Source organism: Durio zibethinus, chromosome 18 (genome assembly GCF_047325235.1).
Source record: "Durio zibethinus cultivar Kanyao isolate XHJ-2024 chromosome 18, ASM4732523v1, whole genome shotgun sequence".
Taxonomy (NCBI): Eukaryota; Viridiplantae; Streptophyta; class Magnoliopsida; order Malvales; family Malvaceae; genus Durio; species Durio zibethinus.
Window position 1 is genome coordinate 19,263,339 of NC_143179.1, and position 18,932 is coordinate 19,282,270.

The following is an 18,932-nucleotide window of genomic DNA, read 5'->3' on the forward strand; positions in this document are numbered from 1 at the left end:
AGCGGAAAAGGTTCAATTTGAGTGGGAGTATTTCGCTAGCCACTGCGGAGGCATTAGACCTCACGAAAGCAATAGGTACTTTACTCCCTCCTAGAGGGACGGAGCTCGGGTCTAGAGCTCATGTTATGCACATGCACATGAATGACATAATTAACAAAGTAAATAAACATGAATGAACAATAACATATATATACAAAAATGGTTCAATTTTATTTGGCTTTTGGATAACACAAATTATTTGCTGGCCTGACTCTCAAGGTCCCCAGTGGAGTCGCCAAGCTGTCGTAACGTCTAGATCCGGGGATCTGTCGCTAGACATTGACTTTAGGGAGTCGCCACCAATCTTTTTTTATCCAGGTGTGATTGGCCACCTAAGGAATCTGTCCTTTCAGGGAACACCTAAGCTTAAGGGTCCCTAAAAGAATAGGTTCGGGTCTGCTTAACCAGAACAGAGTTCGGGAGTTCGGTTACGTGTGAGGAAGGTTATAGCACCCTCACAACGCCCATCAAAAGATGGTACCAGCTTGAATTTGTGTTATCCAAAAGCCTTAAAATTTTACCAAGTAGTTAGTTGTTGAAAATTATTCTCAATTGACTCTAATACTTTTAGCAGAAAATTGAGAAAATTCCCTCACCTCAAGAGTATGCAAGAAAAACTACTGTTTCACTTGCAGAGGCTCCGTCGTCGGATTATTTAAAGAAAAATCAAGATCAACCAATTAATTAATTATCGAAAATTATTCTCAATTGACTCTAATACTTTTAGCAGAAAATTGAGAAAATTCCCTCACCTCAGGAGTATGCAAGAAAAACTACTGTTTCACTCGCAGAGGCTCCGTCGTCGGATTAATTAAAGAAAAAAAAAATCAAAATCAGCCAAGTAATTAATTATCGGAAATTATTCTCAATTGACTCTAATACTTTTAGCAGAAAATTGAGAAAATTCCCTCACCTCAGGAGTATGCAAGAAAAACTACTGTTTTTACTTGTAGAGGCTCCGTCGTCGGATTAATTAAAGAAAAAAGAAAAAAAAATCAAGATCAAAATCAAAGTCAAAAAAAAAAAAATCAAAAAATTAAAAAAAAAAAAAAAAAAAAACCTGGAGCGGCTCGGATCGCGGCTCGGCTTGGTGCGGCTCGGCTCGGCTCGGAGGGGCTGAAACGCGCGGGTCAGAAAGCGGGTCGACGCTTCGGGTCGGGTCGGGTTCGGCAAAACGCGCGGATCCTCTTATTAACTTAAAGCCAAAACGACGTCGTTTTGGGAGGGTATAAAAGGCACCTTCCTCCGTTTTTCAGCAGACCGTTCCTCCCCTCTCTCTCTCTTCTTCCCTTCTTCTCTGCCTTCTCTCTAGAATTTGAAGAACGCCGGTACCGGATTCTGGAAATTTCGCCGGAATCTGGGAATTTCGCCGGAAATTGGCCGGAAGTTGGCCGGATGGTCGCCGGTTTCTGGGATTCTCCGCCGGAAACTGGGTCTGTCGCCGAAAACTTCAAAGTTCGCCGGAATTGTCGCCGGAAAATTCAAAAGTCGCCGGAATTTTCGCCGGAATCTGGAAATTTTCCAGAAATTTCCAGAAAATTTTTTCGCCAAATTTTTTTAAAAAAATTTTTCTCACTGCCAGAACACTCCTAAACTTTTCCTTAGCTCTCTAAACACCCCTATTCTCTCAATCAGTAGCTTTTGCTTCTGTTTTCTCTGTGTTCTTGACTGTTCCAGGGGGGTCCCTTTTATAGGGATTGATCAGGAGTTTCTGATCAATCCCAATTCCTCTTTGGACGGGAATTCAGTCTTTGAATCCAATTGGACTCTTCTGATTGAATTCCCCTTCAGAGTGGGAGTCTTCAACTTTGAATCCTAGCCCTCCAAAATAAAAATTAAAATAAAATTAAAAAAAAAATCTAGATAATTGGAAAGATAAATCAAAAGATAAAAAATTTTCAAATAATATCTGAAAATCAGAAAAAATCAGAACAGATAATTAAAAAAAAAGATAAGAATAATAATATAATAATAATAAATATATAACTATATACATATAAATCTATTCTAATGAAAAAAAAAATATATATATATATATATATACATATATTAATACATAATAATAAATAATAAAATACACAAGAGAGAAAAAAAAAATAATAAAATAAAAATAAAAAATAAAAAATACGGGTAAAAATTCAATTGGGCCTTGCCCATTTGGGCCAGGCCCAAATGATCTGGGTCAGGCCCAATTGATCCGGGTCAGGCCCAATTGATCCGGGCCCGGATCTGATTGGGTGTCTACACTATGCACTCAACCTAAGGGATACGTGTGAGATCGACCCCCACCAGGTCAGACCATGATTTAAGGCTAATTGTCTCCTAATGCTGACCTCCATGATGACGTCGATTGTAAGGAATCAAATTTCATGTTGTTTTCTTTTCACTTGTCGGACCTGCATGAAATATGTAAACTACACACCCAAAATGTTGGGGGCATTTGGTGGTCAAAAAGATATAGTGGTCTTTTTTCCTATTAGGAGCTTTCAGCAAACAACTATGGGTAATTCCAACATTTGTATCGACCTGACATATTAGGTTGGCCTGACACATTCAATGTCACATCAACTTGGCCATGTCATTATTGTCCCATGGTGTTCCCCTATCTCTTATCTATAAATACAAACATCCAGGCATCACTAAGGTAAGTTCAATCTACCCATAATTTCTCATACTACTTTTCTTCTGACCTCACTTATTTTAATTTGCGCATCAAAGTGCAAACTTGGGAAACATTTATTGCTTTTGCCTGTAATCATTCTTCTCTTCTATCTCTCCAAAAATGCCTTTAGATTAGAGCTCGGCACAAACACTTATATATTGAATGAACCGGTGAAAGTTGAAATTAAATAAAATCTAAGCTAATGACATAAAAAAAATCTTTGAATTACAATTAAAAAATTATCTAAATTTTAATTTTTATTACAATTAGTTAATCTCTTAAATATTTATTTGTATTTATTTAAACATGTATTTAGATAAAAAAAAAGTTAACATTATTAGTTTTTTTTGTCAACTAAGATAAAATTTTATATGATATCAATAAAACAAATAAAAGTTTATTATATGACGTAGTTAATATATGTAAAAATTAAATAAAAGAAACTTTTTTTTCTCTTTTCTTCTTCTCTATTTTCTCTTCCTTTCCAACTCTAAAATCTTCTTACATATTGAATTGACTGAAGTTTGAGGATTGATTGATTTAATTTTTTTCACATGATTAAATTTCATCCAATTAAGGTTTTAATTAAATCAAAGTAAAAGATTAAAAACTCGATTAATTATACTAAAATATTAAAATTTTAAATGATTATTAAATTATAATTTAAAGACATTTTTTATCCTTTAATCTAAAATCTACTAATATTATAAATTTTTATCCTTTAATCTAAAATCTACTAATATTATAAATTAAGAGGTGATTGCATCTTGGATGGAAGAATGTGAAAAGTATAATGAATAAGGGAGGGGCCACAACATTTGACAATAAAGCTTTGGTTTAATGGTAAGGAGTAGGTTTTAAAACTTTAGGGAGGGGCCACAACATTTGACAAAATAAAATTAAATGACATATTTATGATTGAAGAGAAAGTTAAGTTTGCCAATGAAGTTTTGGTTTAATAGTAAGAAACATATTTTAGAATTTTAAGTTTTTAAGTTCAAATTTTATTATATGTGGGCTTGATTGTTTGATTATATTTTAATTTATTAATTAATTATTTAATAATTATAACTTAATTATGATATAATAATTGATTATATATATCTAATATTTGATTATAATTGTAAAAATTTCAAAAGGAGAAGGCTAAATTTTATTACTAACCTAATATTAATTATCTTTACGTAAAGCAAATACACGAATTAACCTTGAAAGTAAACATATATATTCAATTTTTGTTTACTTGTTCTGTTATGATTTTCTAAAACATAAAGTTTTAATCTTAAATAGTGGTGGGGAAAATGCTAGACGCAAAGACATACATAAAAAATAAAGTCTCTCCTTTAAAGTTGATATAGAATCTCTTTTTATTAATTAATTCCCTTTCATAAATTCAATTTTTTCACAACTTCATTCAGTCGGTTTACAGGAATCCTTCTGAGGTAGAGACTAGAGCCGTATAGAATATATATGAAAAACGTAGAGTAATGGAATTGATGAAGGGTATGCGCTTCTTGCTACCTGTGAGTTATATTGTGTTTATTCATGATAAAAATCTTCAGAAGGAAAAATATGAATAAAAGGTGAGGAATAAATGCTTCAAATTGAATAGGATAAATGAGTTTATTTTATTCGTAATTTTTTTTATTACAATTCTACAATGTTATTTAATTAAAATAAAAAAAATTATATATAATATGATTTTTTTGTATTATTTTAAATTGTAATATAATAATTATAAACCATATTTAGGGCATAAAATGGTAAATAGGATACAACGCTAATAATTTTATATTATATTTAATTTGTATTTAAAGAAAGTAATAGGATTATAAAAAAGCTTAATTATTATCTTGGTATAGGATAATTCAATCTTCTTAAAGTAGAAATAATTATTTTTAATATATAAGATTAAATTTACATGTTCTATTATATCCTTAAAAATTATATTAATAATTTAAATTATATAAATTTTGAATAAAGATAATTTTGATCAATAAATAAATTATTTTATCATAATCCTTATACATATCAAATACAGAATAGAATGATATTATTTAATTAAATTTTAATTATAATATTATAATATCTTATCTTATCATACACTTGCGTATCAAATACATTCTCAAGTAATATATTATTAAAATCGGTATTTTTCTTAGTATTGTAATTTGTGAGACACTAGAATTACATATTGATGCCAAAACATAAGTTTATTTGAAATTTTAAAAAAAATCTATACATTTTAATTTTCCAAATAGGTTTATATATATTTAAAATATTAATATATGAACAGCTACATGTGCTAATTATTTTATCAAAAAATCGATTGTGACCACTTAAATAGAAAGAAAGAGCATATTTTTTTTAAAAATAATTACATAATTTGAGTCAAAGTTTAAAATTTTGAATTTTTTTCAACCATAATAGCAAATAATACATTAAATATTTTGGGATATTGTAGTTGAAATGCAAATATTTTTTAACATACTTATGTTCACATATCGAGCAACAATCACTTATTCTCGTAATTATATAGATTAATTAACAATAAAATTATTTTTTTCATTTTTTTATTGGTTAGTGTGTACTTCTGCAGATCCTAAGTATGGTGCACACTCAGTATATAATATAATAACAAAAATAATAATTGTTATACAACTCCTATTAATTGAGCTCAAATAGCTAGCGACCATCTCAGGAGTATGATAGTTATCCAATAATTCAGCCTGATTAAACTCCACCTATCCCAATTAAGCATCATCGACCTCAACTTTAATAATAATTATTCATTAATCTTTAACTAGTTAGTTTTTTAAGGTTATTATATTAAATAATACTTTCATTTAATATATTAAAAATTATCAAATTAATTGTTGATTATTATATTTAATATAAATTATTATTATTATAAATAATGTATTCATTTATTTTCAAATATAGTTGTAGATATATAGTAATAGTCTTTTATATATATAAAAATTTGTTATTTTATAAATTAAGATATATATCCTTACAATTGAACTAAATGCTCGACTACTAACTATATAGTTTTTTTCTTTATATTAATAATAATTGATTTGTTAAATATATGCATAAAATAACTAGTGAATCTCTTTCCTATATGCATACACACGTGTGTGCATGAGAATGCACAATCATGAACTTAATATCTGATATATTTGATATATATTGTTAGTGTAAATTTTTAATTTTATAAATAGATAGATATATATTTCATTTTTTTAATTAATTTTTTTAAATATATTTTAAAAAGTATGTGTTACACTTTTACTGCCCTTTATAAAATTTAACAACTTTACTAATATATTTGATAAGTTCCCAGGGTAAAAAGGTAATTAGACGAAAAAACAGAAGGAAAAAGCTTAAAGACTTTAGACAGAATTTAAAATGGAATTAGAATCGTAAATGCTGATGTAAGGTAAGAGCTTTGCCCGTTTGCATCAGCATCCTTATACTTATTAACTGCACCCACAAATATTTTTTTCAAATATTTTTTAACACAATATTACAGATTCATAACATAGTTTTCATCATCATCATCATCATCATCATCTTTTATAATACTGCGAAACATTAGTGGGATCTAATATTGGATGCTAGGACATCAATCGACGACGAAAGACGATTGAGTTGCACTATTTTTTTTTCCTCTCTTTCCCAGTTTTTTTTTTTTTTTTTTTTTTTTTTTTGAGATTACTCCTCCAGTCATCGACTTGAAAGTTCAAGCAGCAGCCACAGGCTCGGTTTTAGTAGAAGCCTTGGAGGTGGTTGAAGATCCATTGCGGTCTTCCTTTTTTGAAGCCACAACGTTTAACTTTTCTTTTCTTTCGTCTTGTTTTATCTGCTGTTCCCTGCACTCTAGACTACAAAACGCTGTATCCCCTCTGCAATATTATTACATATATAATTTAACCCAACCAATTTTAAAATATTTTCCCAAAAAAAAAAAAACCAATGAAATTCACTGAAAATAGTTTTAAAAACTCAAACTTTCTTTAAAAAAAATAAAAGAAAAGAAAAGCAATTATCTATAGGAAGTTAAGAAAATTAATTGAAAAGAGAGAAGAGAGAGAGAGAGAGAGAAATACCTATACATATATATGTCACGACCAGGAGCTAAGCGGCGTTTACAAAGGCAACAAGAGCGCAAAAAAGGAGCAGTGTCGACAACATGGTTAGTAGAACCTGATCTTCCAGCCGCTGCAGTAGCTGGGTTTCTTGGGGAAACCATGGCCAACAAACGTTGATCGTAATCAAAGTTGCCGTGATGCAAGGGGTTTTGAGGAGGAGGAGGAGGATCAGATATAATTGGTTCTTGGACATCCTCCATGTTAGAGGCATCGACGGTGATCCCTGTCATGCTTGTCGTCCTTTTGATCGGATGGCGTGAACGTTTTCCTAGCAACATCGTGTTATATTTTTGGCTTTCCTTTTTTTTTTTTTTTTTTCAGTGGTTTTTTCAGAGAAGAAAGAGAGAAATAGAGAGAGAGAGAGTGGGAAGGAAAGGCAAGGGGTGGGGGTGGAGGGGGGAGACAAGATAAACGAGATGGGGGACGGGAGAGAGAGAATCTGGGCCGTTGCTTGCGGGCACGGAGTCCAAAATGAAGTCCACCTCACTCTTGTATTTTGCTCTCATTAGCTTTTTTTATAAATTAAGTTATAAATATATTATTATAAAAATAATTATTTATGACACATTTACTCAATTTACTCATAAATGTTTGAAAATTTGTTCAGATCTAATTTTTTAATTGTAGCAAATAAGTACTTTAACTATTCGAAATATAATAAATAAAGATTTTTTTATGAAATCCATAATTTGTATTACACGCGCTGTTAAATTAACTAATAATATTTTCAGCTAAGCCAATTATACTACTTATGTGTAAGACTTTAAGCAAAAATATTACTATTATTTAAATTTTTTTTTTCAAATCAAAACCCCTTTCTTTACTCTACCTTTTATAGGTTTGTTATTTTTTTCAAATTAAAATAATTTTTTTCAATTCAAAACCTCGAGAAAACTGGTTGTTCTGACCATTTTATTTCATTTTTTTACCATTTTCTTTGAGGACTTGCAATTAGGCTTTAGGGGCTTCAACTTTCACTGTTGATTTATTTATGGGTTTCTTGATTTTGCAGTGGGTCTTTTAATTTTTTTTTTCCCTCTAAGCTAATCTTGGTATTTGCTTTTGATCCTAATGCCAACTTTTTCACTGCCATTTGCTTGGCCTTTTTTCTCTTCCCATTCTTTTTACAGTGTTAAGACTTAAAATCTATTCAATTTCGTCAAATAAACTCAGGTTTCGTTTATTTGTAAAAAATAATTTTTAAAAGTAATTTTTAAAAAGTATTTATATTTTTTAAATTGAAATTTTTTTTTTGTTTTTTGAATAAATTAATAAAAAATATTTTTTGTTATTTAATTATTTTTTGAAAAATTTATTTTATTTTTCAAATAATATTAACATAATTATTAAAATATTAAAAATTATTTATTATTAAAGCATATTAAAATTACTTATTATTAAAATTATTAATATTAAAAAATAATTACATTTTAATAGTATTTAATATTAAAATATTATATTAATATAAAATACTCAAAAAAACTATTTATTATTCTTTATATTATTTATTAATAATTATATTAATAGTATATTATTTATTAATAATATATTATAATATTAATTAATTAATATAATAATATTAATTAATATATTATTTATTAATATAATATTATTTATAAGTAAAATCTACAGCATTAATAAATAATTTTACTCATAAATAATTTTTTTAAAACAATATTTTTTTTCAAATCGTAATATAATTTTTAAAAAAATAATTTTGTTTTTTATTAATTAATAAATATTTTTTATTAACCAATCAACTTTTTACCAAACAAATATTTAAAAATATAAAAATTATTTTTCACAAAACAATCAATGTCTTAAATTCTTTTCAAATTATCCACAAATTTCTCTTTTAACTTTTTTAATTTTAATTTTTATTTAATCATTTTTACTTAAAAACTTTACAATTTTTCTTAAAAAAATTTTATCTAAATCTTCCCAAAACGTACACAATGAAATTAAAATTTGAGTGGACAATGAACAGGCGACAAGAGATGATCTTTTCCCTTTCTGCAAATGTTTGGCCTTTATTCTATATCTTGTTTTCAAACTGTTGGGGCACACACGTACCATTTGATAAGGAAAGTTCACATCCCACGGACACAGATTAAAACATGTCCAACACCTATTTCTTCAATTCACTTCTTCGGTTACTGGCTAAGCCAGCCATTCTTGAACATTCTAATTACATTATTTTTTTTCTTCCCATTTCATAATAATAAAAAAAATGTAAAATTTTAATTTTAATAATCAAAATTTAATTTCTAATAATTTTAAATAAAAATTTTAAAATTTTAATAAATCTGAGATTTAATTATTTTTCTCGATTTTTATTTCGTCTTTGTGCAGCAAGATCAATTTTAGACTTTGTTCTAATAATATTCCCTGCAAATGATCAGTAGGGACCGGCGGGACTCCTGGGATCAGATTGACAGCTTTCAATTTTCCATTAAAATATTCCAATGATAGAGATTTATTTTTTCTCTTAGAAAAATCATATGGGTGGAATCATCATGATCAAGCTCAATTTTTCAATAATGACACCAAATAAAAAAAAAAAAAAGGAAAAAAAGAAGCCTAAGATTGAAATTTCTTAACCGAAATTTTCTACTTTCACTGCATAATTATGTTTTTTCCTGGATTAGATTGTACAATAATTTTTTTTTGGTCTTATCTTACTACCACCATCTTACAATATCCAATATCCAAACTTGAATTTAAAACTTTATCAAAATTTTTTCTTCATGATCAAATATTAATTTTAGCAATTAATTACGTATACTTTGTGTCAAATTATTATGGCTCAAATGAAAGAATTCGGTCGTAGTTCATCGCCTTGTCACTTTTCATTCTGTTTACCAACCTACTATTGACTTTATCAACTTAATAATTTCAAAATGATTTAACCTTTTCTCTTTTTTTTTTTGTAACTTCATCGCCATCGGTCATTGCTGATTAATCTGGTTTATTTGAATCTAATTTTCTTTTTCAGCTTCTTTCTCAGGAGTACTTCCATCTTCAAGAGTTGACAGTATCTGAAAATTTAAGATGACAAAGCAAAAATGATAGGAAAGATGTTTGTATCGTCCCATATTTGTTTCATTGTTGTAATAACACAAATGCGTGTCAATTTCCATTTATTGAGATTGAGGGCAGGGTGTGAAATCTATTATGCCTATGACTAAAAACAGTGAAGTGAATGATGGAAGTGCAAAATAATTGGAGATTTTTTTTCTGGAAGGAGATCATAATCTAAGAATACGAGAGAAAGGGTTACATATATTAGAATTCGAACTCCGTAATTGCTAGATGCCACTTTCTAAGAATAAATGTACAAACAAACTAACTGAGATTGGTTCCAAATTAATCGGAGGAAAGTTTTTACACTTGGGAAAGAGAGTGATAGTATGACTTCCCAAGACATTTGGTCGGAAAAAATAAACACTTTTCTAGCTTGGGATGGTTGAATAAAAATAAAGGTAATAACAGAAATCAAAATTTCCAAGGCATTGAATATTTAAAGAATGCAGGAGGTAAAACTATTCTAGCTAGACTTCATCAGAGAAAATGTGTGGCAAACTAATATGGGAAGATTTCCAGTATTTTCATCCCTGCAAAGTATATGCTGGAGTTTCTTTCTAAAACCTTCCATAAGAACCATAAAAGAACTTGTTCGAATTCTGGGGGTTCCAAGATGATGAAGCTGGATATAAGATACAAAGTTCTGCTGTATAACTTTCACTAGAATTAACCAAAAGATTCACAACATATATTACTTGATACTTGTAAATCTTTTCATCAGTACATCTACTGTTCAATCCGACAGGACCATAAAACGTACGTTTTTCATTCTAAGATGTTACTGTTTCCATGCATTTAGTTGCCTAAACCTTAAACCCCTCATGTATTTGATCAAAACAAGAGCTAATTTCATTGCAGATATCAGCAATTTCTAAGAAATTAGCATCTCTCTTACTCAAAAGATGCAAGTTTGTCTACACAAATATGAGCAGTAGTGACCAATTCTTTAGCATTAGGATCTCCATTGATGCAAAGATAGGCACATACCCACACATGCAAACTAGTGTAGGGCTGTAGAGCAAGAGATACCATTAAATAAGAGGTGTAATAATTGATGTTTCCTACCAACTTAAAAGCAGAAGATAGACAAGGGGCCTGGATGGCTGCATAAAGGACACTGTATTCCTACCCCTGAGTACCACTATAGATTGTGTGCAAACTAAAGGTAATAATATGCACTCATCAGCCACATCATTGGGAGCCAAAAAAGAACACCCAGACATCAATAATAACCCTGCACTCAATATGTCAACAAATTTTCATAAAATATTGCTTTTGGTTAAACCAACATTTTAAAAACTGTTCTAGCAAGAATCTGTTCCTAACCCTCATGAATCCACCTGCCTGAGATTTCTACATGCATAATAAAAGTGTATGCAAATTCCTAAAGGTCCCTTTCTTCTTTTTTTTTTTTCTTTTTAAACCCTTCCAAATCACAGGACCAAATGGTCACTGTTATTTATTAAACCTCTTTTTTTTTTTTTTGGAAACTGTTAACTGATTTCAGTCTACATGAAATGATAGAAGAAACTTTTTTTGTTGTCTGCAAAACAACAAAAAAAAACTTACTAATAGAATGTCAAAGAAAAAAGAACAAAAACTTCCCTAGCAAGGAATGCATACAGAACAAACGCCTCAGTTAGAACATGTCTCATAACTTAGGATTGGAGGAAACATTAGGATAAAATACCGAGACTATCAATCCCTACCAGTAGCCATCAGGAACTCACCCTCACATACCAAGTCACCTCCAACGTATGCTTTCCCTTCCATCTTTGCTATTCCAAACCCCTTCTGCAGCTTGATAAGTGTCATCCTCATAACCAAAGTATCTCCCGCAATGACCGGTTTCCTAAACCTCACTTTGTCAATTCCAGCAAAAAAGAAATTTTCCCGAGAGCCTCCCCCTTCAGGTTGCAGCATAACCAGGCCTCCAACTTGTGCCATTGCCTGGACCAAGCAGAATATTTCCCTTAGGACCTACTAATAGTAAAGATGCAATGATAGTATTCAGGAAATTTATCATCTAAATGACCAAACAACTTTTAGCAATTTGTTTTTGTTGGAACCTCTTTCAGCAAGAGATGACAATGTATTGGTAACCAAGGCCTTGTGTGCATCCTTATGGTAACATCAACCGGCCTAACTTTAGGCCAACAAAACACGAGTTGGACATAAAGAGAGGAAAGAAAACCAAGAAAAAATGGAGTTCAAGGGTTACTTAATTAAAGATGATGGCTGCTACTAGAGCATTCATCTATTTTCTAGTCTCCTGGATTGACATCCCAGTATCATTCGGATCATGGAATCAGCCAATAATAATAAAAGACATCAATATTATCTCTATCAGCATGCTTGTTCCATACTCCAATTAGTTTCTCTAATTGCCGTTGCTTTTCCCTTCATAAACACATATTATTCAGAATAAAGAATGGAAAAAGTAGAATTGTACCCTAAGCACCTAAAAAGATGACTTGATGTCAATAAGTAGCATTGATGGCAAAGGAGTCTTGGGGACTTAGACAATGATCAAAATTTTGCCTTACAAATATAGAACAATAAATTTTACATGATAAACAGAAGAATGAAAGAAGATATCGAGCAGTGGTTAAAGATCACACCACAATACTTACACAAAAATAAAGGACGCAAAGTAGCAGATACAATCAAATCAAGCCAATTAAAAGTTATTTTGGAAATAGAGATTTTGAACTGTACAAACCTCCTGAAAAGAGGCGATACTAAAACATATAACTAATCTAGAACAAAGTTGATATAAAAAAGGCAATCAACAAGTGATGAAAAACATTATTCTTGGTTTGTCCACATTATCATTCAAGTCAAAGAAGTAGCTACCAAGCACAGCTAGAATGGAACACTGTACTTAGGGATGGCAACGGGTCAGGGCCGATTTTTGCTTGCTCCAAACCCGACTTGACTTTGTGTCTATAATACTTGAACTTGACCCAACCAGATATTGTATAAAACAGTAACCAATCCAACATGTCTTGAAATTAATAAAATATTATTTTTTAAAATATAAAATATTATTTTTAATGTAAATATAAAATTAAATAAATATAAAAATATAAAAAATATAAAAATTAAATTAAATAAATAATTTAAAAATAATTTTTTATATATATACCAAGTCAAGTCAAGGCAAGTTTGCCTAAAACCCAACCCCTACTTTTTGTTACTATTACCCAACTTAATCCGACCCAAAACCCAATTAAAAAAAAAATGACCCTATGGCGTGGGGTCGAGTCGGATCCGAACCTGTCGGGTACAAATTGGGTTGCCATCTCTAACTCTACTAAGGGGTTACAACTCATGAGTCAACTTGGTCAGACAAACTCGAATTACCATTTATCCAGGCAGAAAAAATCCAATTACTAGGTGCCAAAAATATAAAATTTGCATGCTTGTCCATTTGAATAATCAAGTAGTGTTAGAAAAAGAAACACTAATTAGGATGTCTAGCTAAAAGATTGCATAGAAAAATTGCCAGCTGAATAATCTATCCTAGAATATGAACAAAAAATATGGCAACCCAGGGTATCTTTGGATTTTTATCCAGAGACTGCAATAAAATAAAGGTGTTTTTGGAGACAAAACCACCATAGGATGATCAAAGGCTGTAAATGCAAAATGATGCATAGAAGCTAGAAGAGCGAGAAGTTTACATGAAGAAACATGTTGGTAAAGGAAGATCTCAAACAGCAAAAAATCATCCCACAGCTTTGTAAACATGCGGAAGAAAGATTACAATTAAGGTTAGTTTTCAACAGAAACTTTATGCAGTGAATAAAAAATAAATCAAATTATATTAACAGAATATTTATTCATGCTAAAATACTTCACACAAATTCAGGTCGACTGCCAAATAGCAACTTGGGTAGAAAAGACTTTGCTGCTGATCCTCTAACAAATAATGTTTCATTGAGTTTGTTAAATACAGAAATACAGATGACATATGGATCGTTAACAATGTCTGAAAGCAAGTGTAAAAAAGCAATTAAGGGGGGAGGGGGGAATTCTGCAACCAATTAATAACGGATGAAACTGATAATCTTAAGTATGATGTGCTGCTAACTAGAGATGAAAGAGTTGAATAGACAAACTAGCCAAACTAGCTACGAACATGTGACCACATCTCATACAAGTACTCAGAAAAAAATTTCAATTTTAGGTGGAATAAGACAGTAGAGTAGAGTTTTGAAAAAAGAAATGGAAAAGGGATAAAAGAAGGATTGAAGCCAAAACCTGGAGAGAGCAAATGCAATTCAGCGTCATAATTAAAACCTAGGATAAGGTCTTTTATGCAATAACCAGTGTTGTCAAGACATGTACTCAGGCGCTAATGCACAATGCTAATCAACTGAAGTGCTTCACCTTTTTCACCTGAGGCAACTTTGATCAACCACACGCCCTTGTTGACTACACATACCTTTTTGTTTTAATAAGGAAAGGCACATAAAAGCAGACATGACCTAAAGTGCCCTTTTGGTTCCTTTATTCTTTTGTTAGCCATATATTTAATAGTCAATATAAGACAAAACCAACAATCTTTAGAAGAATAAAAAATGGGTAATAGAACATGCAAAAATTTTTGTTGGAATGGAAGGTAAGGAAACACGGAGTTGGTATGCAACAATGACTTAGTCACTATATGATGCTCAATCTTTGAAAAAATTAGGTAACACTCTAATGTTTGTTACCAAAATCATAACATATTTTTGAATTTATTATATATAACACATACAAATTTTTTTTCTTTTGTATGTATTAATTTTTTTTTTTATGGCAAGCACTTTTTTCGGTTCTTGTGCCTTGTGCATTTGGCAAAAGCTTTTAATAAGTATGTTAGAGCAAATCAAGATAACCAGAAACCTATCACCTTCCGGAGAAAGGGACTAACAGCATTCAAAATAAACAACAAAAGAAGCCCTTGAAAGAATAATGCCTATTCTGATGTAAGTTGTAGAGACATAATTGAAAATTTTATCTCAAAATCAAGAAATACTGATTATTTTTATCAGAAAAAGTATAAACTGAAGTACCATTGAATTTATGCTGCATAGGTACTACAGGTAAAACACCTACGCTACGGGCAAAACACCTATGCTACGTCCAACCCTTTCTTCTTTTTGGTTCTTACATCTATGTCCCCTCAAACTGCATATATAGAAACCAGGGCTTTGTGCAGCCATCTTTTACCTCAGCAGTAACATTGCCTACTCTATTTATGTGATTGAGTAATGAGGTATGACAGAGAAAAAAACAAGTTACTAACTACAGAACTACATTGACCAAAAAACAAAATAGCCAGTAGTAGACACCTGTGGCAATCATGCCTGCAGGTATCAATATCAATATATTTTATCATAGTTATATTGATTTTAATAAATTAATTTATGGAAACTGGAAAACCAAGCACCTAATTCCCAGGGCACAAATAGAAGTTTCAAGGTCAAAACATTGGCAGTCAGTGTGCAGAATTTGATGTCTGGTAACTAATGGAAAAGAAACATCATGAAAAAGATATATTAAAAGAAAAGAAGGTAGAAACATTGCACATTCCAAAAAAATTCAATTATAGAAAAGATGCCAGAATGCATCATTAAATTCCTTTTCAATGATATAAAAGCTGCCTAGAGAAAGATCTAAAGGTGTTGGAAACAGAACCTTAGCTGCTCATGAATAATATTATGTGACAAATTGACAGTCTCATTGTTTCTTTACCGTCATAAAATCTAAAATATCCATCAAGATCTCATTCTATTGTGTCACATGGGTATTCTTTTTTTCTCTTTTCTTGTATACATGGCATTATTTCTACCTTTCTCTTTTCGATCTCTGTTTCCAGCTATTTTTTGTCAATTTAAAACTCCAGCAACTTTGTCACTTGTATACAAGCAACCAAGCAGCTGCATCATTAAGCAGAATGGTACAAATGTATCTCAACTAACCTAAGGCTTAAGCCTAAGCTAGTTGGCATTAGCTACATGAACTGCTGAACTAAGATCAGAACAATACAAATATCAAAACTTAATTTTTCATAATAACCAGAAATTTTCTCTAATTCAGACATCCTCATTCAATAACTAAAGTAAAATTTCTGCAAGATATCTAGTTCAACCTCCAGATTAGACAGCTGGAAATATTTCTTATTCCCTTTTCCCCATATTAATACTGGTGCATCTCAACAATTATAACTTGGCTATGCTAAGGAGGGTTTTCTATTTCCCACAATTAAGGTAATCAGAAAGCAGAACCAGCCCTACACCTCCTTTATTAGATTGATAACCAGAAAGTCATCAGATAGAAGCACAGAATTTCATACATACTGATATAATCCTACATTTGACATCCTCGAAAAAGAAACTATGCACACAATGAAACATCCTTAAAATCAAAATTAACAAAATTTAAATGATAAACAAAGTGATTATATTTTCAACTATTCAGTTAAAAGGCAAAAAAAAAAAGTGAAATGGAAGTCAATTACCTCAACCATGAGAACACCAGGCATTATAGGCCTCTCAGGGAAGTGGCCAGGAAAAAAGTTATCATTTATAGTCACATTCTTTATACCAACAGCTGATACCCCTGGATTATATTCTATTACTCTATCCACTAACAAAAATGGAAACCTACAACCAACAAAGAAAAAACCCAATAAACATATAACAGAAAAACAAGCAAAAGAAAAGCTAAAAGAATAATGATTCAAAACTAGAGAATTTAGTTCACCTGTGTGGTAATATCTCTCTTATTTGATTGATGTCCATCACAGTAGGAAAAGCTGGGAACCCTGAAACAATCAACAAAAAATAAACAAACCCATATTTCATCAGAACATAAAGATTTCAAAAAAGTGAAAATTGGGACAAAAAAGGAGGAAAAAAATTTACTTGTTTCAATAGGGGGGGTGTCCTTATCTGTGCTATCGGGAATATTTAAAGAGCAATGAAGGGCTGAGTTCGACCGGTGGGTGAGTTTTAGAGAGAGTGAACGAGATCCGGGCAAAGAAAGAGATGGGGAAGGCAGAGGTTGGGAGAGCCTTCCGGGTTGACTCAGCGAGCCATGGGTGAAAGAGACGAACGAGTTGGAGGAAACTGCCATTGGTTGAGAGATGGACAGAGAGAAGAAAAAGCAAAGAGTTCAGAGTGTTTTGAGTTTAGACAAAGTGAGTGAAACTAAAAGTCTTACCACCATATTGTTTGTATCTAAGGTTAGTCACCTGCTTGCTTATGTTTATACTGTATTTTCTTTTTCTTTTTTTTTTTGAAGTGTTAAATTGTATTTTTAATTTTATTTGTGATAATGTAAAGCAATAAAAGATATATATAAATTGATTATAGAAAAATAGAAAAAAGATTTAAAGTATAAGTTGTGTTCTCAATTTAAATAATTTTAAAAATTGTTTATTTAATAACTTAAATTGTTGCAAGCACTATCATAAATTGGAATATAAAGGATAAAAATATTACGTGAAAGTTTGGCATGAATGAAAGTTTATTAAATATAATTGTGATAAATATATATGAGAAATTATTACATTTATTGACAATAGAATTTTTGTAGGTAATAACTTGAAAATTCGATACTAAAAAAAACTTGAAAATTTTGCCATCCACTAAACGTCGGCACAAATCAAGCAATATCATTATCATCGCCAACAAAACCGTTTTAAAGGTGGAATTGTTCCTATTTTTCCTGGCAATAATCGCCATCGTTTATAACAAGGCAACCAACCATTTCTCCATCTCCTTGTCGCAACTAATTGAGCTTTGTAATTTAATATTTATTTAATATTTTTTATATTTTGTTAACAAACTATCAAATAGTTTTATAGTAGCTTAAATTTCATATGACTATCTATTTTATTGATCATTTGAAAGAAACATGTTTTTATACAACTTTTTGAATTTGATTTAAATTTATGAATCCATCAATATTTTATTTGAATTAGAATGGAATTTGTCACTATATATCTGCCAAGTGTCATGTTTTGACCAACCCCTCTTCCATTTTAACAGTAAGCTTCTAAAAAAAAATATCATTCTTGATGAATATAAAATTTTATCTGAGGGTTAAAGTTTATCTTTTTATTTTTTTAAGTAATTACATTTGATCATTAGATTAAGATCAATAAAAGATCAAATAATTCATATTATTCATTGTAAATATTGAATTTTTATATCCTCCAAATACATGAAAAGATCATTTTACTTCTAATATAAAATTTTTAGTATTTAGGTCATTTTCTTATAAATAAATGTTATTATGCTCATTTTTAAGATTTTAAAATACTAAAAATTATGAAATATTATAAAATTGATATATAAAAAGTTTAATGAAAATTCAAGCTCGGAAATGTTAAATTATAAAAATACTCTTATAGGCGTATTTTAATAATTTTATATTTTTTAAGGTATTGCTATGATTTCAAATGTATTAAAAATCATGAAATATTATAAAATTATAAAAATTATGAAATTAAAATCTAAAAGGTTAGATGAAAATCCGAACTCAATAAGATTAAATTATAAAAATATCCCTTATAAGAGTATTTTGATAATTTTGTACTTTTCCTAGTGCAATAAAAATTTTTAATGTTTTAAAAATCATTAAATTTAATTTTAAACCACATTGATTTCAATTAAACTTTGAACTTTGAAGATTAACCTAAATTCTATTCATTTTGACAAGTTTGTATAATTTTGTCTTGAATTGACTTTGGGGTTTACTTGTTTTATTTATTCTTTATTTTTCATATATTCACATGAAAATGTATCATCCATATAAATCTCATGCAAAAGAATTTGACATTATTCATATGGGTCTAATTTTTCTTTGTTTATTATGTCTACACATCGATGCAATATACGAACTCTTAAAGAAACTTTTTTATGCGCTTCAAATGGGCTTTGTTTAACTATGTCAACATGTTTCGGACAAAATTTGGTGTCTAAATTGGTCACCAT

General features: G+C 30.0%; 2 protein-coding genes across 2 annotated transcripts; both read right to left on the reverse strand.

Annotated features, from left to right (window-relative positions):
* Positions 1-6,118: 6,118 nt before the first annotated feature.
* LOC111300670 (FCS-Like Zinc finger 5-like) lies at positions 6,119-7,238 on the reverse strand. Its single transcript, XM_022896291.2, has 2 exons — positions 6,814-7,238; positions 6,119-6,609 (listed from the first exon to the last, which is right to left on the reverse strand). Exons 1-2 carry the CDS (start codon positions 7,131-7,133, stop codon positions 6,447-6,449), a joined length of 483 nt encoding a protein of 160 aa, XP_022752026.1. The 5' UTR covers positions 7,134-7,238; the 3' UTR covers positions 6,119-6,446.
* Positions 7,239-11,457: 4,219 nt separating this feature from the next.
* LOC111299844 (uncharacterized) lies at positions 11,458-17,173 on the reverse strand. Its single transcript, XM_022895317.2, has 4 exons — positions 16,857-17,173; positions 16,696-16,756; positions 16,451-16,595; positions 11,458-11,889 (listed from the first exon to the last, which is right to left on the reverse strand). Exons 1-4 carry the CDS (start codon positions 17,065-17,067, stop codon positions 11,638-11,640), a joined length of 669 nt encoding a protein of 222 aa, XP_022751052.1. The 5' UTR covers positions 17,068-17,173; the 3' UTR covers positions 11,458-11,637.
* Between the last annotated feature and the right edge of the window lie 1,759 nt (positions 17,174-18,932).

What these genes read in the sequence shown, in the direction of transcription:
- LOC111300670 (XM_022896291.2), bottom strand. Translation starts at nt 7,133, where the DNA reads ATGTTGCTAGGAAAACGTTCACGCCATCCGATCAAAAGGACGACAAGC. An exon ending in CGTGACATATATATGTATAG is followed by an intron (nt 6,610 to 6,813) that starts GTATTTCTCTCT and finishes ATAATATTGCAG; the next exon opens with AGGGGATACAGCGTTTTGTA.
- LOC111299844 (XM_022895317.2), bottom strand. Translation starts at nt 17,067, where the DNA reads ATGGCAGTTTCCTCCAACTCGTTCGTCTCTTTCACCCATGGCTCGCTG. An exon ending in CACCCCCCCTATTGAAACAA is followed by an intron (nt 16,757 to 16,856) that starts GTAAATTTTTTT and finishes TGATTGTTTCAG; the next exon opens with GGTTCCCAGCTTTTCCTACT. An exon ending in AGAGAGATATTACCACACAG is followed by an intron (nt 16,596 to 16,695) that starts GTGAACTAAATT and finishes TGTTGGTTGTAG; the next exon opens with GTTTCCATTTTTGTTAGTGG.